This window comes from Carcharhinus amblyrhynchos, chromosome 11, assembly GCF_965287045.1.
Source record: "Carcharhinus amblyrhynchos chromosome 11, sCarAmb.v2.hapA, whole genome shotgun sequence".
Classification (NCBI taxonomy): domain Eukaryota; kingdom Metazoa; phylum Chordata; class Chondrichthyes; order Carcharhiniformes; family Carcharhinidae; genus Carcharhinus; species Carcharhinus amblyrhynchos.
Window position 1 is genome coordinate 17,507,231 of NC_137334.1, and position 24,559 is coordinate 17,531,789.

At 48.1% G+C, this 24,559-nt stretch overlaps 1 protein-coding gene across 1 annotated transcript in view; it reads right to left on the reverse strand.

Moving 5' to 3' along the window:
• LOC145349666 (thrombospondin-type laminin G domain and EAR repeat-containing protein-like) overlaps positions 1–24,559 on the reverse strand; it is a 56,334-nt gene that overhangs the window by 23,009 nt on the left and 8,766 nt on the right. The window contains exons 2-8 of the mRNA XM_080198192.1: positions 20,693–20,913; positions 18,979–19,217; positions 15,763–15,853; positions 13,924–14,074; positions 6,687–6,818; positions 2,699–2,931; positions 542–728 (exon numbers count right to left, since the gene is read on the reverse strand). Of these exons, the coding sequence (XP_080054318.1) occupies positions 542–728; positions 2,699–2,931; positions 6,687–6,818; positions 13,924–14,074; positions 15,763–15,853; positions 18,979–19,217; positions 20,693–20,913 (1,254 nt within the window). The remainder of the gene's footprint in view (positions 1–541; positions 729–2,698; positions 2,932–6,686; positions 6,819–13,923; positions 14,075–15,762; positions 15,854–18,978; positions 19,218–20,692; positions 20,914–24,559) is intronic.

Consider the following 24,559-nt stretch of genomic DNA (forward strand, 5'->3'; position numbering starts at 1 on the left):
GACCAGAACTGCACAGCCGACCGTGAAAGGGGCTATCATCAGATATTTGAATGGCCTTAAATCCACCCTTTCAACGTCAACCCATAGAACCATAGGATCCCTACAGTGCAGAAGGAGGCCATTCAGCCCATCGAGTCTGCACTGACCACAATCCCTCCCGGGCTCTATCCCCATAGCCTGCTAATCTCTCTGATACATTGGGCAGGATTTTCCAGCTGCATTTGCCATTAAACTGGAAAATCTCACCCGAGGTGAATGGATTTTTCCATAGTCCGCCTCTCGCCCGCTCCAATTCCCGTGGCGGCCAGGATGGTAAGATTCACCCTTTTAAGTTTAAAGTCTATTTTATTATTGTCAGAAGTAGCATTATTGCAGTGAAGTTACTGTGGAAATCCCCTAGTGGCCACACTCCGGCGCCTGTTCGGGTACACTGAGGGAGCATGGCCAATGCACCCTACCCAGCACCTCTTTCAGACTGGAGCATCCCGTGGAGCTGGAGGAAAAGGCAGCAAAGGGCAACGCGAGATGGTCTGTTGTGTACCTTCACGGTGATTAGCCACGGCAATGTAGGTCTCCCCGCCGATCCGGAAGGCCTCCCAGTCACGTGCGCTGTGAGTCGCCAGCTTCTGGTGTAAAACAAAGCGCAGTTTCCTCCGGCTCCACCTATAGATGACCGAGTACTCCTGGTTCCTCTCATTCTTCTCAAAGTTGGCGACCGCCAGGAAAACCTAGGCCGACACAGCGTGTTAATGGCGAGATCGGAGGAGGGGGGGGGTGGCGGTGAGTGTGTGTCTCTTTAAGATTCTGGTGAAGGAGCACCCCACCCACCCACTCAATGATCAGCTCCAACCCCTGCACACCCCCCCCCCATCCTCACACACACACAGCACTGGCTGGGGCAGGAAAACTGGCTCGTAGCTTTCCAGCCGAGGTTTCTCTCCAGATTCTCAAGAATATGCACTCTTTAGTGGGCATTCTCCATTAAAATCAAACTCCTTCCACCGGGTCCCCCCCCCAACCCACCCACCAACAAGCAACGCGGTAACCCACGCAACTCATCCCCCTCACATGCACCAAGGCAACCCCCCCACCTCCCCCCACACTCATAAAGGGAACCTCCCCTACCATGGGACTCCTCTTGAGGGCCCACCTACTGGCATAGCCATGTTGGTATTGCCAGGTTGGTACTGCCAGGGGTTGCCAGACTGCAATGCCAGGGCACTGTCTGGACATCCCCTCACCCCTCCCCCTCCCCCACCCCTCCGGTGGGTTAATCCTCAACGCTTCCTGTTTTTCAATTCCGATTGTAAAGCAGGAGGAATTCCTTATCTTGGGGGCGGGGGGAGCATATGAATGCTCTTTAATCACGTTTAAATTTATTTAAGTGCATTTAAATGAGATTACTGCTCTTTCTTGGCAAGGTTTATTTATCTATTAGTGTCACAAATAGGCTTACGTTAACACTGCAATGAAGTTACGCCACATTCCGGTGCCTGTTTGGGTACACAGAAAGAGAATTTACCATGGCCAATGCACCCTAACCAGCACGTCTTTGGACTGTGGGAGGAAACCTGAGCACCCGGAGGGAACCCACGCAGACACGGGGAGAATGTGCAGATTCCGCACACACCCAAGCCGAGAATCGAACCCGGGTCCCTGGCACTGTGAGGCAGCAGTGCTAACCACTGGGGCAGGAAAATCGGAACACGAGACCTTGCTGGCAAGAATCCCCGTTTCTGATTCTTGCGAGATCTCGCACCCATGACGCTGGTTATTCTCACAGCGAGCGTGGGCACGAAGTCATCCCCATTGGCTCTATCCCAATGTGAATCCTGTTAATTGGTTCACTTGAGAGTCTCCCTATCCGATGGAGAGTCATCCCTACACAATCCAACTGATCAGCTCCAGCCCACTGTCTCCTGTTCCAGGTGGAGATAGTGAGGGGGGAGTAAACGTACAGACAACAAAAGTGCGTTGACCCAACCCAAGGATCTGGCCCAGTCTGGAATTCATCCAGACGAGTTTGAATTTCCAACGTCCTGCCCAGAATGTCAGAGGAAGAATTCCATCGTGACTTTGAAAAGGGTAACAAACTGGAGAGAATGAACATCTCATGGGTTGCCACGGAACGGGGCAGTGGGATGAGGTGAGTTGCCCTTGCAGGCGACCAGAAGGGGCTGAGTGGTCTCCTCCTGTGCCTTTGGGCGTGCCTTTCTGACCCCAACATGGCGGCCATCATCATGGCTAGTGGGATGGGAGAATTCGGAGAACCATTGTCATGGGCGGGATGGGAAAATTCGGAGAACTGTTAAAAGACGACAGCTCTCCTAATTTTCCAGTTCCACCCACGACAGGATTGGAAAACCCTCTGTCTGTGATTCCAAGATGTCACCGTGACCCACCCTCAAGCTATGGCGGGGTTTAAAATAATCCAGTTAACGCCTGTGCGCTGAGGGACACATGTTAAGCATCAGCTTGGCCAGAATTCTCACCCAGGGCTGGGATTCTCCAGTCCTGCTGCAGCAAACGGAGATCTGGCTGAGCGCAACATTTTCTGTTCTCACTGGCAACGGGGCGCAAATGGCTGGAGAATTCCATCCCTCGTCTACGAAGATCAAATTAATTTCTTCCCCCTTGCTCTCACTCTTAATCCTACTGCCTCCCGCACCACCCCCCCCCCCCCCCCCCCCCCCACTACCTGAGGGCCGATGAAGAAGTGTTTCCAGGCCTGGGCTTCGTACGTTGTGATGTTCTGATACGGCTCAAACTTCCCGTCCGACCACTTGAAGATCGTCGAGCCAGGCCAAGGCTTCTTATTGGCCGTAGCAGCAAACAGCCCAGTGTCAGGGATCTCAAAGACCTCCACATCGAGCGTTTCTGAGTTGGTGACCAGGTTTTGATAATCCTCCAGGTAATCCAGTCTTTCCTTAGCTGGAGATGAAAAACAGGAAACACAAAAGATCTTTAAATAGGCTGGCAAGGATGGCTTCATGTCCCTTGGCCAATTCAGGGTTCAGAGTACAGGAAGTGCAGTGAGAGGAGGCAATGGTGGTTGAGGGACTGTGTGTATGCTTAGTCCTGTTTGCTACAGTCTATACAAAGACTTCATTTTAAGGTATTTCTGCCGATGCACAATTACATTTAAATGCTAGACTGTAGAGGTTAACCAACTCTGCTAAGCTGACCTATTATAGCTGGCTTGACTACATGTTGAACCAGAAGGCATGATGGGTTAGCTAAAATTTGGTTGCATTCCTGAAGGGTACACAATGCAGGCAAACAACAGTTTCCCATAACAGCAATTGCAAGGATTGTTTTTCTAGATGGAGATAACCTGCGGAAAACATTTCCAATAACAAGATAAGGGTTGAAATATATTTTCGCTTTCGGAGTGTGTGAGTTCAAGTTCAGTCCTTAGATTAGAGGCTTAGAAGCCAGTCTCCAAATTTGCTTTTTTCACTTCTGTCTTGTTAATTTTCTAAGTTCTTTTCAATGAAAGAAAACTATTTGTAAACTGTCCCCTCAACTCTTCAAATGAATGAATGGACCCAACTGGACCTCTCTCAGGGCCAAAGAATGACTTGCTTTGGCACAAGCTTTCATGGCCACACAGTCTTCGCCAAGACTTTTAGCATCAGAGAATCCCTACAGAGCACAAGGAGGCCATTCAGTCCAGGGTGTCCAAAGACATATAGGTTCAGGGGATTAGCCATGTTAAATATGTGTGGATAGGGCAAAGGGAAGAGCCTGGGTAGGGTGCTCTTTTGGAGAGTCGGTGCAGACTCGATGGGCCGGATGGCCTCTTTCTGCACTGTAGGGATTCTGTAGACTATATGAATGGTCCAATTTAAAGTGGCTTTTTAATATAATGTGATGAATTAGGTGGATTGCCCATGTTAAATTACCCCTTAGTGTCCAAAGATGTGCAGGTTAGGTGGATTGGCCAGGCTAAATTGCGTCTTAGTGTCTAAAGAGTGCAGCTTAAGTGATGGGAAATATGTGGGGTTATGGGGATAGGGAGAGAGCCTGGGTAAAATACTCTGTCAGAGAGTTGATGGGCTGAATGGCTTCTTCTGCACCTTAGGGATTCTATGACAAGATGGTCCATGTGACAATGGATGGATATGGGAATTCCACTCTGGCTGGAGCGATCCAAGCAGCTCTGAAGCAGATGGACATGGTTCCATCACCAAAGGTTTCCCCACTTGGTTTGCTGATGTAAGCTCCCCCCGGTTTTGGCAGTCAAGATTTCAAGCCACGATTGGATAATTGCTGCTGTTTCTGAGTGGGTGGTACTACCAGAACCTTCCATCACCGAGACCATTTCTACGTTAATCCCAGCAGTAATATTGGAGCTCCTTCAGGGCTGTGTTCTAAAATCTTTATCACAATCCGCAAAGTAATTATTCCCAGCTTTTGGCAAAACGCCTAAACTGCGTCAATCTCTTTGTTCATTGCTCCTAACCTGCATCAATGGGTAAATAAAGGTAGATTTGCCTTGACATGCTGTTAACCATGTTCCATAAACATGTCTGCTGCTCTATATAGTGACTGTGGAGAGATGTGAGTGTGGTTCCTGATGACTGTATACATGCCAAGCAAGTTTAGTTTGATGTGTAATTTGTAGATGTATATTACATGGAATCATAGAACCCTTACAGTGCAGAAGGAGGCCATTCAACTAACCGAGGCTTCACTGACCCACAATTTTAAAATCTTACCCAGATCCTATCCCCAAAACCCCACATATAAACCCTGCTAATCCCCCTAATCTACACACTAAGGAGCAATTTAGCATGGCCAATCCACCTAAGCTCACATCTTTGGGCACTAAGGGGCAATTTAGTATGGCCAGTCCACCTAACCTACACATCTTTGGGCACTAAGAGGCAATTTAGCATGGCCAATCTACCTAACCTGCATATCTTTGGGCACTAAGGGGCAATTTAGCATAGCCAATCTACCTAACCTACACATCTTTGGGCACTAAGGGGCAATTTAGTACACCTATGATTGTGCAGCCAAATTCCCCTCCAATTCAAGTTTGTTGTCAACACCACCATAGTGGGTCAGATCTCAAACAATGATGAGACAGAGTACAGGAATGAGAGAGAGAATCTGGTGAACTGGTACATCAACAATAATCTCTCCCTCAATGTCAGTAAAACGCAAGAGATAATCATCGACTTCAGGAAGTGTAAAGGAGAACATGCCCCTGTCTACATCACTGGGAACAAAGTAGAAATGATCGAGAGCTTCAAATTTCCAGGAGTCCACATCACCAACAATCTGTCCTGGTCCCCCCATGCTGACACTATAGTTAAGAAAGCCCACCAATGCCTCTACTTGCTCAGGAGACTAAGGAAATTTGGCAGGTCCACTGTGACTCTCACCAACTTTTACAGATGCACCATAGAAAGCATTCTTTCTGGTTGTATCACAGCTTGGTATAGCTCCTGCTCTGCCCAAGACCACAAGGAACTACAAAAGGTCATGAATGTAGCCCAATCCGTCATGCAAACCAGCCTCCCATCCATTGACTCTGTCTACACTTCCCGCTGCCTCGGAAAAGCAGCCAGCATAATTAAGGACCCCATGCGTCCTGGACATTGTCTCTTCCACCCTCTTCCGTCAGGAAAAAGATACAAAAGTCTGAGGTCACGTACCAACCGACTCAAGAACAGCTTCTTTCCTGCTACCATCAGACTTTTGAACAGTCCGACCTCACATTAAGCTGATCTTTCTCTACACCCTAGCTATGTATGTAACACTACATTCTGCACTCTCTCCTTCTCTACGAACAGAATGCTTTGTCTGTATAGTGCGCAAGAAACAGTACTTTTCACTATACTAATACATGTGACAATAATAAATCAAATCAGATCATTCTTTATACTTTGAAAGAAATAATTTGACAAGGAAATATTCAATAAATGGCATGACAGTAGAAGTTCTATGGAACAAAGGGACCTTGGCATGTTTGTCTAGAGATCTCTGAAGGTAGAAGGGCATATTAATAGAGTGGTTAAAAAAAGCCTTTGGGACACTTGCCTCTATCAATTGAGGCATAGATTACAAAAGCAGGGAAGTCATATTGTTGCTGTATAGAACTATGGTGAGGCCACAACTGGAGTACTGTGGTCGCCACATTATAGGAAGGATGTAATTGCACTGGAGGGGGTGCAGAGGAGAGTCACCAGGATGCTGCCTGGGATGGAACATTTAAGTTACGAGATTGGATAGGCTTGGGTTGTTTTCTCTGGAGCAGAGAAGACTGAGGGGCAACCTGATCGAGGTGTACAAGATTATGAGGGACAGAGTAGATAAAGAGCAGCTATTCCCCTTAGTTGAAGGGTCAATCACAAGGGGACATGGGCTTAAGATGAGGGGCAGGAGGTTTAGGGGGGAAGTGAGGAAAAGCTTTTTTACCCAGAGGGTGGTGAGGGTCTGGAATGCACTGCCTGGGAGGGTAGTGGAGGCGGGATGCCTCACATCCTTTAAAAAGTATCGGGATAGGAACTTGGCACACTGTAATGTTCAGGGCTATGGGCCAGGTGCTGGCAGATGGGATTAGGTGTGAGCTCAGGTGTTTCTCACACAGACTTGATGGGCTGAAGGGCCTCTCCTGCACGGTATGATTCCATGATTCATACAGTGAAAAGCGTTCATCTTGATTTCTGCCTTACCTTGTAGGATTGACACCCACGTCTTGCCATCACAGATAAAAAGGCCTTTATTGATGACGTCAAACCAGAGGCGGCTAGTTTCAGTCTCGGTGCAGGATGGGTGGCTACCGACTGTCACCTTCACCTCAGTTTCTGGATTCAACACAAGAGGTAATGAACAACATTTGCATCCTTACAACTATTAGAATGTAACCAGTGACAACATTGTATCAGATGCAATGTGACCAATGATATCAAGCTATAAGGGTCAGCTGACCCAGTAAACCATGGAACCAATGACAGAATGATGTGATGGTCAGCTGACTCACTATAAATAAGAACCTGTTGGGAGTTGTGGGATTGGCCCAGGGTGACGCCTCAAGTTTTAAGTAATGAAGTTTCTTTATTTAACCCTTTCTTTGATTGATAAGTTGGAGTAAGTTTTGTTGTATTTTTATTGTCTACGTTTGAAGAGTTCCTCCTGAGGAAATGATAGGCTGCGAACCATCAAAATGGAGAACACAGTGGAAGGGGGGTAACTGATAGAGTGGGCAACTTCACTGACCACCCTGGTCGACATTCACATATCCCCGTCAACAATAACCTCCAGACGGTGACAGGGACACGGGAAATTGCCACTAAGGGCGCCATCTTACCGGCTGTTCATGCCACACTCTCGCTGCAGCGAGGTCGGAGAATCTGAAAACCAGCCAAATCTCCGTCCACTGCAGTGGGATGGGAAAATCCCGCCGGTGGGAATGGGTGATAAGATTCCGACTGAAGTGTTTGTGAGGAATATTTTCAGACTCAATGCGTCTTCCAGTTGCGGAGGCGGCTCACCATTGGCCGGCGGCTGGGATTGTCCAGTCCGCAGTGGCCAATGGTGTTTTCTTTAGGAAGGTCACTGATGAGGTGGCTGAATATGGTCAGAGCCTCGGACACTAATCTGAGGAATTCCTGTAGCCACGTCCTGGAAATAAGATAATTGATCCTCAACAAGCATAGCCATCTTTGTGCTTTATCATAACGACATAAGTTCATAAGATATAGGAGCAGAATTAGGCCATTCGATCCATCGAGTCCGCTCCGCCATTCGATCATGACTGATGTGCTCCTCATCCCCATTTTCCTGCCTTCTCCCCATAACCCTTCAACCCATTACCAATTAAAAATCTGTCTAACTCCTCCTTAAATTTACTCACTGTCCCGGCATCCACCGCACTTTGGGGGAGCGAATTCCACAGATTCTCCTTTGGGAGAAGTAGTTTCTCCTCAACTCTGTTTTAAATTTGCTGCCCCTTATCCTAAGACTGTGACCTCTCGTCCTAGAATGTCCCACAAGAGGAAGCATCCGCTCCACGTCTACTTTATCCATACCTTTTATCATCTTGTAGACCTCAATTTGATCTCCCCTCATTCTTCTGAATTCCACAGAATAGAGACCTAAACTGTTCAATCTCTCTTCATACGACAAACCTCCCATCTCTGGAATCAATCTAGTGAACCTCCTCTGAACTGCCCCCATGTCACTCCATCTTTCCTCAAATAAGGGGACCAAAACTGTGCACAATACTCCAGGTGCGGCCTCACCAATGCCTTGTATAGTTGCAACAATACTTCCTTACCTTTATATTCTATTCCTTTAGCTATAAATGCCAACATTCCATGTGCTTTCTTTATTATCTGCTGTATCTGCAAGCTCGGGAGGGGAGTTTGGAGTGTTGGTTCCAGGTAGCTGAAGGCCAATAGAATCATAGAATCCTACAGTGCAGAAAGCCCGTCAAGTCTGCACCGAACACAATCCCAGCCAGGCTCTATTCGCATGACCCCATGCATTTACCATGCATAGTCCCCCTGAGACTAAAGGGCAACTTAGCACGACCCATCCACCTAACCTGCACATCTTTGGCCTCTGGGAGGAAACCGGAGCACCCGGAGGGAACCCACGCAGACACGAGGAGAATGTGCAGACTTCACACAGTAGGTGACCTGAAGCAGGAATCGAACCCGGGTCCCTGGAGCTGTGAGGCAGCGGTTCTAACCCACTGTGCCGTCCTTTATGGTGGAACAATTAAAAATAAGGACACACAAGAAGTCGGAATGGGTGAAAAGAGCACACACTGCAAATGTGTGGCATACCATTGAGGTGACAGGAAGGGAAGCAGCCAGGAGGAATTTGAAGAGAAGGTGGAGAACCTAAAAATTGAGGTGTTGTTGAGCTGGGAGCCAACTGGGTAAGTCCACGGGGAAAGAAGCCAAGATGATTCACACTTTGGTGCCTGGTTACCTGGAGGCAGTGAGTCACATTCCCTGGGTGTTCACCACCGTCCCACCTCACACTCAGAGTGACTGCTCTTTACCTGGAATGTTTTAGGCGGCAACTTCCATTTATAGACCACCATAAACGTAGCAAAGTGCAAACCATAACACTGCGGAATCATAGAAACCCTCAGGGAGGAACCCTTTCAGCTCCGAGTCACCACTCCAGCACACAAAATGGAGGCTTGACACTCCGACATTGTGAGAGGTGCCGTTCTTCAAAGGAGGTGCGTGTATTCAAGTAAAGAGCCAATAATTTTGCCTTTTTTTGCATCTTTTTCCCCCCTTCACCTCATTTCCTGCTTTTTTTTTAATATTCCTAGAGATATACAGCACAGAAACAAGCCCTTCAACCCACCTCATCCATGCTGACCAGGTTTCCTAAACTGAACTGGTCCCTTTTCCCTCTAAACCTTTCCCATCCATGTACGTGTCCAAGTGTCTCTTTGTAATTGTACCCCCCTTGGGTCACCTTTCCCCTCTCACCTTAAAGCTACTCCTTCTACTCCCCCCCACAGCGAAAAGATCTAGGCTGTCTATGCCCCTCATGATTTTATAAGCCCCTATAAGGTCAATCTTCATCCCCCTACATCCCAGGGAAAAAAGTCCCAGCCTATCCAGCCTCTCCTTGTAATTCTAACCCTCCAGTCCTGGTAACAGCTTTGGACACAAAATAGTCAGGGTCTGTATTCCATGGAGCTTCCAGAGTCAACTGGGATCTGGATGACCACAAAACCATTGTCGGAAAAGCACATTCTGGTTCCTTTAGGGAAGGAAATTTGCAGTCCTTACCTAGTCTGGACTACGTGTGAGACTCAGAGCCACAGCAAAGTGGTTAACTCTCAACTGCCCTCAGGTAATTAGGGATGGGCAATAAATGCTGGCCCAGCCAGTGACGCCCATGTCCCATGAGTGAATAATTCCAATATTGTTTTATAATGAGGCCATTAAGTATTAATCATGTTATTCTAGTGTCTGCCTATAATAACACCTCTGTCTAATAGACGGCAGGATTCTCCAGTCCCAACACTTGTGGGTGCCATCACAGGCGGGACTGGAAAATCTGGAGAGTGGTTGACTTTTGATGGCTTTCCAAATGTTCCCATCCTTCTCACCAAGCCTGTCAGCGTCAGGGCTGGAAAATCCTGCCCATAATACCAATAACCATTCTTAGAGTAATACTTTCATGTGTTAAATACATGTCTCAGCCAACCAGAGCTTATCTGGTGTCTTCAGGGTATAAATGATCCAAAGTGCTTCACAGGAGCATTATCAAATGACTAGGGGAAGTGGTGGCGTAATGGTATTATCACTAGACTAGCAATCCAGGGTCATGCTCAGGGGACCCAAGTTCAAATCCCACCATGGAAGAAGGTGGAATTTTAATTCAATTAAATTTCTGCAAGTAAAAATCCAATAAAAGATGACCATAAACCATTGTTGTAAAAACCTAACTCATTCACTAATGTCCCTTTAGGGAAGGAAATCTGCTGTCCTTATCTGGCCTGACCTACACAAAGACCATTAGTGATGGTGGCACATGGTTAGCACTGCTACCTCACAGCACCAGCGACTCGGGTTCGATTCCCGGCTTGATCACTATCTGTGCGGAGTCTGCATGTTCTCCCCGTGTCTGCATGGGTTTCCCCCCACAGTCCATAAGAATCAGAATTAGGAGCAGGGGTAGGCCACCTGGCTTCTCGAGCCTGCTCTGCCATTCAATAAGATCATGGCTGATCTTTTCGTGGACTCAGCTCCACTTAGTCACCCGCTCACCAGAACCCTTAATTCCTTCACTGTTCAAAAAATCTATCAACACTGAGCAGGGAATTCCATGCATTCGCAACCCTTTGGGTGAAGAAGTTACTCCTCAACTCAGTCCTAAATCTGCTCCCCCTTATTTTGAGGCCATGCCCCCTAGTTCTGCTGAGGATGCATTGGCCATGCTAAATTCTCTCTCAGTGAACCCGAACAGGTGCCAGAGTGTGGCGACTAGGCGGTTTTCACAGTAACTTCATTGCAATGTTAATGCAGGCCTACTTGTAACACTAATAAGCAAGCTTAAAAACCCATCTGGTTCACTAATGTCCTTTGGGGAAGGAAATCTGCCATCCTTACCCGATCTGGCCTACACGTGACTCCAGAGCCACAGCAATGTGGTTGACTCTCAACTGTCCTCTGAACGAGCCACTGAGTTCAAGGGTAATTAGGGATGGGCAATAAATGCTGGCCCAGGTTGCAATGCTCCACACCCCATGAAAGAATGTTATTTTAAAAGATTTACGCTGGTTTCAGGGCAGGTGACAGAAAGGTAAGTTAGTGTCAGGGTGGGTCCTTGTGGCAATGTGCCATTGTTATGTGGGTGGAAAGGAACTGCCCTCGGGGGGAAACGGCTCACTCCAGTCTCACATTTTCAGGTTTCCTGACAGATTTGTGGAGCAAGATTGATGGAGGCCGAAGACCTGGAAAACCCAGAATATCCTGTTCCCTGCCCAGGGAAACATGCTCTGAGGGGGCTGCTGCCAAAGGCAGTCAAACAGCATTAAGACAGCATATGTCAAATAGAAAGTTCCTCGTCCAAATACCTGTGGTAGATCCACCCAACATTGTTATAGCAAGATAGAAATAAAACACTGCAAAACCGGGAAAACTGAAATAGAACTTCCCAATGGACGAAAACTATGAGGTGACTGGGAGGAAGAGAGGTGCTTAAAACAATCACCTACTGCAGGGAACGGTTGCTGGGAAGACTATTAGACCTAAAGGCTGACAAGTCCCCAGGACCAGGCGGCAAACATTCTGGGGTTTAAAAGACAGGGCTGCAGATATGGTAGGTTTTCATGTTTCTTTGGGCGGCACAGTGGCACAGTGGTTAGCGCTGCTGCCTCACAGATCCAGGGTCCCAGGTTCGATTCCTGGCTTGGGTCACTGTCTGTGTAGAGTTTGCACTTTCTCCCTGTGGGTTTCCTCCGGGTGCTCTGGTTTCCTCCCACATGCCAAAGATACATAGGTTAGGTTGATTGGCCGTGCTAAATTGATCTTAATATCAGGGGGCTTAGCAGGGTAAATATGTGGGGTTACGGGAATAGGGCCTGGGTGGAATTGTGGTTGGTGTTGACTCAATGGGCCGAATGGCCTCCTTCTGCACTGTAGAGATTCTATGAATCTATGAAGCCAGGAATCGAACCTGGGTTCCTGGCGCCATGAGGCAGCAATTCTTGCCACTGTGCTACCCATTGCAAAGGGGCACAAACGTGTTAAGTGAGTGGACATAAATTTGGCAGATGGAGTATAATGTGAGAAAATGTGAACTTTACCAACTTGGCAAGAAGAATAGAAAAGCAGTACGGTATTTAAATGGAGAAGGATTGCAGAACTTTGAGGTACAGAGGGATCTGGGCGTGCCGGTACATGGATCACAAAGTTGGAGTGCAGGTACTGCAAGTGGTTAGGAAGGCAAATGGAATGTTGGTGTTTACCGCAGAGGGAATGGAATATAAAAACAGGGAAGCTTTACTGCAGCTGTACAACACCTTGTTGAAGCCACATCTGGAGTACTATGTACTGTTTTGGTCTCCTTACTTGAGAAAGGATATAATTGCATTTGAAGGGGTTCAGAGAAGGTTCATTTGACTCACTCCTGGGATGAGGGGCTGATCCTGTGAAGAAAGGTTGAGCAGGTTGGGCCTGACATAGATATCAATGCCAACAGACCCTCGCTCCTTGCCCTTGTAGATTTGTAAATGCTTCTAAAAGCCAATAAAGACTCATAGTCCACGTAAGCCTACAAAGGTGCCTTCGGACCTAACCAACTGTAACCAACACTTGGCACCAGGGAAAGTTCTTTGGCTGAGTTTTCCAGCTCCTCCCACCATGCATCTTCCAGTCCCACCAAAGTCTACAGCATTTTGTGCTGCTCGCCCATCCAACTGCCAGGGAACCTGCTGCCAGGGAGGGGAGGTCACTTCAACAACTAGGAAATAAGATCATAAGATGTAGGAGCAGAATTAGCCATACGGCCCACGGGTCTGCTCCGCCATTCAATCATAAAACCCTACAGTGCAGATGGAGGCCATTCGGCCCATCGAGTCTGCACTGACCACAATCCCACCCAGGTACTATCCCCATAAACCCATGCATTTATCCTAACTAGACCCCCTGACACAATTTAGCGTGGCCAATCCACCTAACCCACACATCTTTTGACTGTGGGAGGAAACCAGAGCACCCGGAGGAAACCCACGCAGACACGGGGAGAATGTGCAAACTCCACACAGACAGTGACCCAAACTGGGAATCGAACCTGGGTCCTTGGTGCTGCGAGGCAGCAGCGCTAACCATCATGCCATTATGTGGCTGGTATGATGCTCATCCCCATTCTCCTGCCTTCTCCCCATAACCCCTGATCCCCTTATTGATCAAGAAGTTCTTTATCTCTGTCTTCAAGACACTCAATGAGCTGGCCTCCACAATCTTCTGTGGCAATGAATTCCACAGATTCACCACCCTCTGGCTGAAGAAATTCCTCCTCAACTCAGTTTCAAAGGAGCGTCCCTTCGCCCTGAGTTCTAGTCTCTCCCATTAGTAGAAACATCCTCTCCATGTCCACTATATCTAAACCTCTTAGTATTCAATTAAATCCGCCCCACATCCTTCTAAACTCCAGCGAGTACAGACCCAGAGTCTTCAACCGTTCCTCATACGACAAGCTCCTCATTCCAGAGATCATTCTTGTGAACCTCCTCTTCACTCCCTCCAAGGCCAACACATCCTTCCTTAGGTATGGGAACCCCAAAACTGTTCTGTCTTGCAGGCAGGGCAAGAAAATACTGCCCAGAGTCTTTTAGAGGGCAAAACACAAGAAGAATTTTACCAGGTACGAATTTTGAAAGAAAACCACTCTCGTACAGGAGCATACTGAGATTAATCGCTTGCTTACCGTATGGATGTTTCGCGACGTCGGTTGGTTTTAACGGGATCTCCGTCAGCAGCTTTGGGATGGAGAGAGCTGCTAATTGGGGATTGGGATGGGGGCAGATTCTTCGAGTGGCGTCCGATCCCGGTAGCAGCACCAGCTGTCTCAGTAACCCCTGCAGCACAACAGACGGGGCAGTTTTTAGGTTCCTTGTTTGTCCTGGCCCATGGATTTACTCACCTTCCCTTCCCACCGAGCCTGCACTTTCCCAGGCAGTGATAAACCTGGAACATTCCTTGCTTCCTGCCCCCTGATTTTTGTGACACTTTCATTAAGAAGAATAACTGTCCCGAATCTTACTTGGGGTATGAATCCTGCTGTCTAGGCCAGCATTTATTGCCCATCTCTGGTTGCCCCTTGAGAAGGTGGTGGTGAGCTGCCTTCCTGAGCAGTGTAGGTACACCCACTGTGCTGCTAGGAGGAAGTTTGATCCAGTGACAGAATAGCCAATATGTTTCCAAAGTCAGGATTGTGGGTGACCTAGAGGAATTCCAGGTAATGGTGTTTCCATGTATCTGCTTTCCTTTGACCTTATAGGGTGGCACAGTGATTAGCACTGCTGCCTCACAACGCCAGGGACCTGGGTTCAATTCCTGGCTCGGGTCGCTGTCTGTGTGGAGCCTGCACGTTCTCCCTATGTCTGCGTGGGTTTCCTCCGCATGCTCTAATTAAACCAAATGGGAATGCAAATGAAATGTCCTTCCCAAAGGTATTTTGTTTTTATCTTGAGTCAAGTTCTGTGTCCAATCGTGGGATGGATCTTCCCTCAGGGGGCAGGGAAACAGGGGTTGGGAGTCCAAAGCTCGTCCCCCAGGGTGGGGGAACACTCCCCCTTTGGGATTTTCACCAAGCTTTTCCCTTGGAGACAAGATAAAGTTTATTTATTAGTGCCACAAGTAGGCTTACATTAACATTGCAATGAAGTTACTGTGAAAATCCCCTACTCTGGCGCCTGTTCAGGGACACTGAGGGAGAATTTAGCATGGCCAATGCACCCTAACCAGCATGTCTTTCAGATTGTGGGAGGAAACTGGGGCACCCGGAGGAAACCCATGCAGACACGGGGAGAATGTGCAAACTCCACACAGACAGTGACCCAAGCCAGGAATTAATGTAGGAAGATCCCAAAGGGAGGGGCTGGGCAAGGGTATGTCATGAATAGTGTTGAAATTCAAGGTCAGAAACAGACTATGATTTCAAATTTCATCTCTTGTTCACAGGTTTAAGGCCTGATTATGTGCATCGAATCAGCTCCAGGTCCTTGGAGCCATGAGGCAGCAGCGCTACTCACTGTGCCACCCTCTGATAGCTGGAGGGCCATAGTTAAAGTTTATTTATTAGTGTCACAAGTAGGCTTACGTTAATGCTGCAATGAAGTTACTGTGAAAATCCCCAAGTTGCCACACTCCGGCGCCTGTTCGGGTACACTGAGGGAGAATTTGGCAGTGTTAAAATAAGCCTACTTGTGACACTAATAAATAAACTTTAACCCTCTCTCTCTTCTGTAATACAAGTCTTTGAGAGGGATCAGAAATTTATTAACCAGCTCAAAGTCAGACTGAAAAACAGAGAATTGGAAACATCAGACAACATCTGTAAAGAATAAAGACAACTCCCCCCTCCCCCCCCACCCTGTTAACACTCCCTTGATTGGAACTGAAATTAAATTCCTCATTCGTCAATACAGCCCCTGTTTTATTTCTGAATTAAAACATTTCTTTTTTATCGGTTCTGTGTAATTCTCTGTCGGAAAGATTTTACTCACTTTGAGCTTGGAGTGTATATTCCTCCCCAGACACTTACTGTAAAGAGTCCTTTCCGCCGCTTCCTGCTCCCAATGTAGAACCGAGAGCTCGCTGTGTTTAAATGTTCAGGGAATGGGATGTCCAGAAACCTGCAGGAATACAGAGCCAGCTTAGACATGACTAAAAACACTTTGTAATGTCTCAAGAGAGAGAGAAAGGGAGAGCAAACAGGTACACGTATGTCCCCAGAGAGAAAGAGAGTGAGAGAGAGAGAGAGAGAGAGAGAGAGACACACACAGAGCAACTGATAGAGAGAGAGAGAGAGCGACAGACAGAGAGAGAGAGACAGAGAGCGAGAGGAGAAAGAGAGACAGACACACACACACAGAGCGACAGACAGAGAGAAAGAGAGAGACAGAGAGAGTGACAGACAGAGAGAGAGAGACACACACACACACACACACACACACACACACACACACACACACAGAAAGCGACAGACAGTGAGAGAGAGAGAGACAGAGAGCGAGAGGAGGAGAGAGAGACACACACACAGAGAGCAACAGACAGAGAGAGAGACAGACAGAGAGAGAGATACACAGAGAGAGAGTGACAGACAGTGAGAGAGAGAGAGAGACAGAGAGTGAGAGGAGAAGGAGAGAGAGACACACACACAGAGCAACAGAGAGAGTGACAGACAGAGAGAGAGAGATACACAGAGAGAGCTACAGACAGTGAGAGAGACAGAGAGTGAGAGGAGAAGGAGAGAGAGAGACACACACACACAGAGTGACAGGGAGAGTGACAGACAGAGAGAGAGAGCTACAGACAGTGAGAGAGAGAGAGACAGAGAGCGAGAGGAGGAGAGAGAGACACACACACAGAGCGCGACAGACAAAGAGAGAAAGAGACAAAGAGAGTGGCAGACACAGAGAGAGAGTGAGACAGACAGTGAGAGAGACAGAGAGAGTGATAGAGAGAGAGGGAGAAATACACAGAAAGAGCGTCAGAGGGAGAGAAAATGTCAGAGAGTGAGAGAGAGGAGAGGAGACAGAGGAGAGAAAGAGAGGAGAGAGAGAGAGAGAGAGGAGAGAAAGAGAGGAGAGAGAGAGAGGGCAAATGAGCAAACTGGAGCGACATTCCAGAGAGCTATTGTTCACCCAGTTAGATTGCCAATATAAAGCAGGAACTAAGATTGAATTAAATTTGTCCGCTGTTGCTTGGGGGAAGATTTTTGAGATCCATTTGCAGCATGAAATCTTCAGCACAGAGTTTCTGCAGCTCAGTAAGTATCACAGTACTGCTAAAACTGTCTTGTATACACTGCCTCGGTCTCAATATTGGAATGGTGACAGTTGCCTGCTAGCGACACAGCGGGCTTGATAGTGCAGTGGATTCATTGGGAAGGCAAGGACTCAGCACAGCGAGATCTCATTTCACGACAGCTTGACTTCAACAGCTGGAAATCACAGAATGTGTTATGATACAGAAGGAGGCCATTTGGCCCATCATGTCTGCACTGTATCTCCAAATGAGACTTAGAGCCATTCCCTTGCACATTTTTTTTCTATTCAAGTAATCATCCAATGCCTCCTTGAATGCCTCGACTGAGCCTGTCTCCACCACACTGTGGTGCAGTAGGATTGTCACTGGACTAGTAATCTAGAGACCCAGGGTAATGCTCTGGGGACCTGGGTTCAAACCCCACCACAGCAGATAGTGAACTTTGCATGTAATAAAAATTAAAAGTCTGCTGATCACCATGAAACCATTGTTGGAAAAATCCATCTGGTTCACTAATGTCCTTTAGGGAAGGAAATCTGCTGTCCTTACCTGGTCTGGCCTACATGTGACTCCAGAGCAATGTGGTTGACTCTCAACTGCCCTCTGAAATAGTTGAGTGAGACACTCAGTTCAAGGGGCAATTAGGGATGGACACAGCCAGTGACACCCACATCCCATGAATGAATCAAAAAAAACTCCTTTGTAAATCACTTTCAATCTGTGCCCTCTTGATCTCGATCCTTTTACAAGCGGGAACAGTTTCTCCCTCTCTACTCTGTCCAGCCCCCTCATGATTTTGAACTTCTCGATCAAATCTTCTGTTAGATTTCTTCTGTCCAAGGCAATGTCTGCATCTGGTGCCCAGCTCTCCCACAGTGGATCACAGAAATCTGAAGAATGACACTTTCAATTTCCAAGCAAAAGCAGCATTGGCGGAAATCATGGAATCCCTACAGTGCAGGAGGAGGCCATTCAGCCCATTGAGTCTGCACTGACTCGCCAAAAGGGCATCTTACCTAGGGTCAAGTTCCTCAACCCCACCCTATCCCCATAACCCTGCATATTTAACATGGTCAATGCACCTAACCCACACATCTTTGGAGTGTGGGAGGAAACCGGAGCACCCTGAGGAAACCCACGCAGACAGGGGGGAATTGCAGATTCCACACAGACAGCGACCCGAGCCAGGAATCGAACCCTGGTCCCTGGCACTAAGAGGCAGCAGCGCTAACCACTGTACCACCATGCCAGGTGAATGCGTAACCAGATGGCACAGGTTAAGCCAACTGGCAAACTGCAAAAGAGGTGAGCTATTAGTTTTGAATGTTATTTTTTGTTACAGAAAAAGTGGCAGTGGTTAGCAGTGCTGCCTCACAGCCCCAGGGACCCAGGTTTTCTCCCACAGTCTGAAAGACATGCTGGTTAGGGTGCATTGGCCGTGCTAAATTCTCCCTCAGTGTACCCAAACAGACGCCAGAGTGTGGCGACTAAGGGATTTTCACAGTACCTTCATTGCAGTGTTAATGTAAGCCTTACTTGTCACACTAATAAATAAACAAACACTGGAACCCATTCCTTGTGATGTACTTTCATGATTTTAAATAGGATAAAAGCAAATTACTACAGATGCTGGAATCTGAAACCAAAAGAGAAAATGCTGGAAAATCTCAGCAGGTCTGGGCAGCATCTGGAAGGAGAGAAAAGAGCTGACGTTTTGAGTCTGGGTGACCTTTTGTCAAAGCTAAAAGGCATCGAAAGTAAGAGATATTTATACTGCAGGGGGAGAGAATGAAAGATGAGTCATAACCATAATCTTTTGTCCATATCTGTCTCTGCTTTAATTAAGGAGAACTATCCCAGTTTCGCTAATCTAAGTAATTTAACCCTTAAAAAAAAATCTGATTTTCCTCCCACTTGGAATCAATGGAATTCCCGATGGATCCTTGTGACCACTCAGGCTACCGTGGGGCAGGGGTTGAGAATTACTCACACGTCTATCGGGGGGCAGCAGTCCACGGTGAGAGACACGATGTTGGTGGTTACGGCCAGTGACAAGGTGTGCCAGCGCCGGTCAGCCAGATAGAGGTGGCGGAAAGTGACCCGCTTCCTGTGACTGTCGGGTGGACTGGCAGGGGAGAACTCAAAGTGCAGCTTGTCAGATGAGATCCTCAGGCCTACCAGCAGCTGGTTTGAGTTCTCCTGGAGCAGGGTGAAGATGTATTCATTCTTCTGTAAAACAAAACAGCTCAGTGAGACGAGGCCTTTACTGATAGACCTATCTCATCGAATTTCACAGCGAGAATATAGGGAAAGGGATAGTTTACTGCAATTGTACAGAGCGTTAGTGAGGCCACACCTGGAGTATTGATTCTGATTTAGTTTATTATTGTCACTTGTATTAACATACAATGAGAAGTATTGTTTCTTGCCAGCAATACAGACAAAGCATACCATTCATAGAGGAGGAAATAGTCATCAACTTCAGGAAGCGCAGTGGAGAACAAACCCTGTCTACAATTCCCGGCTCGGATCACTGTCTGTGTGGAGTTTGCACATTCTCCTCGTGTCTGCGTGGGTTTCCTCCTGGTACTCCAGTTTCCTCCCACAGTCCAAAGATGTGTGGGTTAGGTTGATTGGCCATGCTAAGAAATTGCCCCTTAGTGTCCAGGGATGTGTAGGTTAGAGGGATTAGTGGGTATAACATATGGGGGTAGGGCCTGGGTGGGATTGTGTTCGGTGCAGACTCGATGGGCCGAAGGGCCTCTTTCTGCATTGTAGGGTTCTATGATTCTATGATACATCAATCTGGACAAATTAGAACGGGTCGAGAGCTTCAAGTTTTTAGGTTCCAGATCACCTGGTCCCTCCATGCTGACGCTATAATTAAGAAAACCCACCAATGCCTCTACTTTCTTGGAAGATGAAGGAAATTTGGCATATCTGCTATGGCTCTCACCAACTTTTACAGATGCACCATAGAAAACATCCTTTCTGGTTGTATCACAGCTCGGTATGGCTCCTGCTCTGCCCAAGACTGCAAAAAACTACAAAAGGTCATGAATGTAGCCCAGTCCATCACACAAACCAGCCTCCCATCCATTGACTCTCTCTACATTTCCCGCTGCCTCAGAAAAGCAGCCAGCATAATTAAGGACCGTGCGCACCCCGGATATTCTCTCTTCCACCTTCTTCCATCAGGGAAAAAGATACACAGGTCACATACCAGCCGACTCAAGAACAGCTTCTTCCCTGCTGCCGTCACTTTTGAATGGACCTACATTGCACTAAGTTTATCTTTCTCTACACCCTAGCTATGACTGTACCACTACATTCTGCACCCTCTTCTTCCCTTCTCTATGAACGGTATGCTTTGTCTGCAGAGCGCGCAGAAACAATACTTTTCACTGTATACATGTGACAATAATAAACCAAATCAAATGTTTAAGGCAATCGAGGGTTATGGGGATCAAGGTGGGAAAGTGGAGTTGAGAATTATCACATTAGATCAGTCGTGATCTCAGTGAACGGAGGTGCAGACTCAATGGGCTGAATGGCCTAGTTTTCCTTTGGCATCTCCTGGTCTGATGTCATCTTGTCCGTTTTGGAATAGGGAGAGGAAAGTAAAGGGACTTAGCACTCCAAGTGTCGTCTGCACCAAGGTATCTGATTTATACCCCATTGGTGACACTGGGCTTTGACAGTACCTTTGATGGCAGGTAATTTACTTTCAGTGTGACAACGATGGAGAATTCAGCTGGGAAGTAGTTACAGATTTTGAAGATGAGAGAGGCAGGGAAGTGGACTGTATTCGCATCCTGACTCAGTCTCAATCCACGGACTCCTCGCTCCTGAACCATTCTGAATCCATTCAGCAGTGTCCGAGGGCCTTCTGTAATCTCAGAGAGGAGGTTTTGTGGCTTTAAATCTAAAAAGAGGGGCCAGAGGTAAAGACAAGAATTAGAACACATTGAAAACTGTACACTGACATCACGCACACACACGCACAGCGACAACTGTACACTGACGTCACACACACGCACAGCGACAACTGTACACTGACGTCACACACACACACACTGCGACAACTGTACACTGACGTCACACACACACAGCGACAGCTGTACACTGACGTCACACACACACTGCGACAACTGTACACTGACGTCACACACACAGCGACAACTGTACACTGACGTCACACACACACAGCGACAGCTGTACACTGACGTCACACACACACAGCGACAGCTGTACACTGACGTCACACACACACAGCGACAGCTGTACACTGACGTCACACACACACAGCGACAGCTGTACACTGACGTCACACACACACAGCGACAGCTGTACACTGACGTCACACACACACAGCGACAACTGTACACTGACGTCACACACACACAGCGACAACTGTACACTGACGTCACACACACACACACTGCGACAACTGTACACTGACGTCACACACACAGCGACAACTGTACACTGACGTCACACACACACAGCGACAGCTGTACACTGACGTCACACACACACAGCGACAGCTGTACACTGACGTCACACACACACAGCGACAGCTGTACACTGACGTCACACACACACAGCGACAACTGTACACTGACGTCACACACACACACAGCGACAACTGTACACTGACGTCACACACACACAGTGACAGCTGTACACTGACGTCACACACACACACAGCGACAACTGTACACTGACGTCACACACACGCAGCGACAACTGTACACTGACATCACACACACACAGTGACAGCTGTACACTGACGTCACACACACACACACAGCGACAACTGTACACTGATGTCACACACACACACAGCGACAGCTGTACACTGACGTCACACACACACAGCGACAGCTGTACACTGACGTCACACACACACAGCGACAACTGTACACTGACGTCACACACACACAGCGACAACTGTACACTGACGTCACACACACACACACTGCGACAACTGTACACTGACGTCACACACACAGCGACAACTGTACACTGACGTCACACACACACAGCGACAGCTGTACACTGACGTCACACACACACAGCGACAGCTGTACACTGACGTCACACACACACAGTGACAGCTGTACACTGACGTCACACACACACAGCGACAGCTGTACACTGACGTCACACACACACAGCGACAGCTGTACACTGACGTCACACACACACAGCGACAACTGTACACTGACGTCACACACACACACAGCGACAACTGTACACTGACGTCACACACACACAGTGACAGCTGTACACTGACGTCACACACACACACAGCGACAACTGTACACTGACGTCACACACACGCAGCGACAACTGTACACTGACATCACACACACACAGTGACAGCTGTACACTGACGTCACACACACACACACAGCGACAACTGTACACTGATGTCACACACACACACAGCGACAACTGTACACTGACGTCACACACACACAGCGACAGCTGTACACTGACGTCACACACACAGCGACAGCTGTACACTGACGTCACACACACACAGCGACAACTGTACACTGACGTCACACACACACAGCGACAGCTGTACACTGACGTCACACACACACAGCGACAGCTGTACACTGACGTCACACACACGCAGCGACAACTGTACACTGACGTCACACACACACACAGCGACAACTGTACACTGACGTCACACACACGCAGCGACAACTGTACACTGACATCACACACACACAGTGACAGCTGTACACTGACGTCACACACACACACACACACACAGCGACAACTGTACACTGACGTCACACACACACACAGCGACAACTGTACACTGACGTCACACACACACAGCGACAACTGTACACTGACGTCACACACACACACAGCGACAGCTGTACACTGACGTCACACACACGCAGCGACAACTGTACACTGACATCACACACACACAGTGACAGCTGTACACTGACGTCACACACACACACAGCGACAACTGTACACTGACATCACACACACACAGCGACAGCTGTACACTGACGTCACACACACACACAGCGACAACTGTACACTGACGTCACACACACACAGCGACAGCTGTACACTGACGTCACACACACACAGCGACAGCTGTACACTGACGTCACACACACAGCGACAGCTGTACACTGACGTCACACACACAGTGACAGCTGTACACTGACGTCACACACACACAGCGACAGCTGTACACTGACGTCACACACACAGCGACAGCTGTACACTGACGTCACACACACAGTGACAGCTGTACACTGACGTCACACACACACAGCGACAGCTGTACACTGACGTCACACACACACAGCGACAGCTGTACACTGACGTCACACACACGCAGCGACAACTGTACACTGACGTCACACACACGCAGCGACAACTGTACACTGACATCACACACACACAGTGACAGCTGTACACTGACGTCACACACACACACACAGCGACAACTGTACACTGACGTCACACACACACAGCGACAACTGTACACTGATGTCACACACACACACAGCGACAACTGTACACTGACATCACACACACACAGTGACAGCTGTACACTGACGTCACACACACACAGCGACAGCTGTACACTGACGTCACACACACACAGCGACAACTGTACACTGACGTCACACACACAGTGACAGCTGTACACTGACGTCACACACACACAGCGACAGCTGTACACTGACGTCACACACACACACAGCGACAACTGTACACTGACGTCACACACACGCAGCGACAACTGTACACTGACATCACACACACACAGTGACAGCTGTACACTGACGTCACACACACACACACACACACACAGCGACAACTGTACACTGACGTCACACACACACACAGCGACAACTGTACACTGACATCACACACACACAGCGACAGCTGTACACTGACGTCACACACACACAGCGACAGCTGTACACTGACGTCACACACACACAGCGACAGCTGTACACTGACGTCACACACACACAGCGACAGCTGTACACTGACGTCACACACACACAGCGACAGCTGTACACAGACGTCACACACACACACACAGCGACAGCTGTACACTGACGTCACACACACACAGAGACAACTGTACACTGACATCACACACACACAGCGACAACTGTACACTGACATCACACACACACAGACAGCTGTACACTGATGTCACACACACACACACAGCGACAACTGTACACTGACGTCACACACACACAGCGACAACTGTACACTGACGTCACACACACACAGACAGCTGTACACTGATGTCACACACACACACACAGCGACAGCTGTACACTGACGTCACACACACACAGCGACAGCTGTACACTGACGTCACACACACACAGCGACAGCTGTACACTGACGTCACACGCACAGCGACAGCTGTACACTGACGTCACACGAACAGCGACAGCTGTACACTGACGTCACACACACAGTGACAACTGCACACTGACGTCTCACACACACACACACACACACAGCGACAGCTGTACACTGACGTCACACAC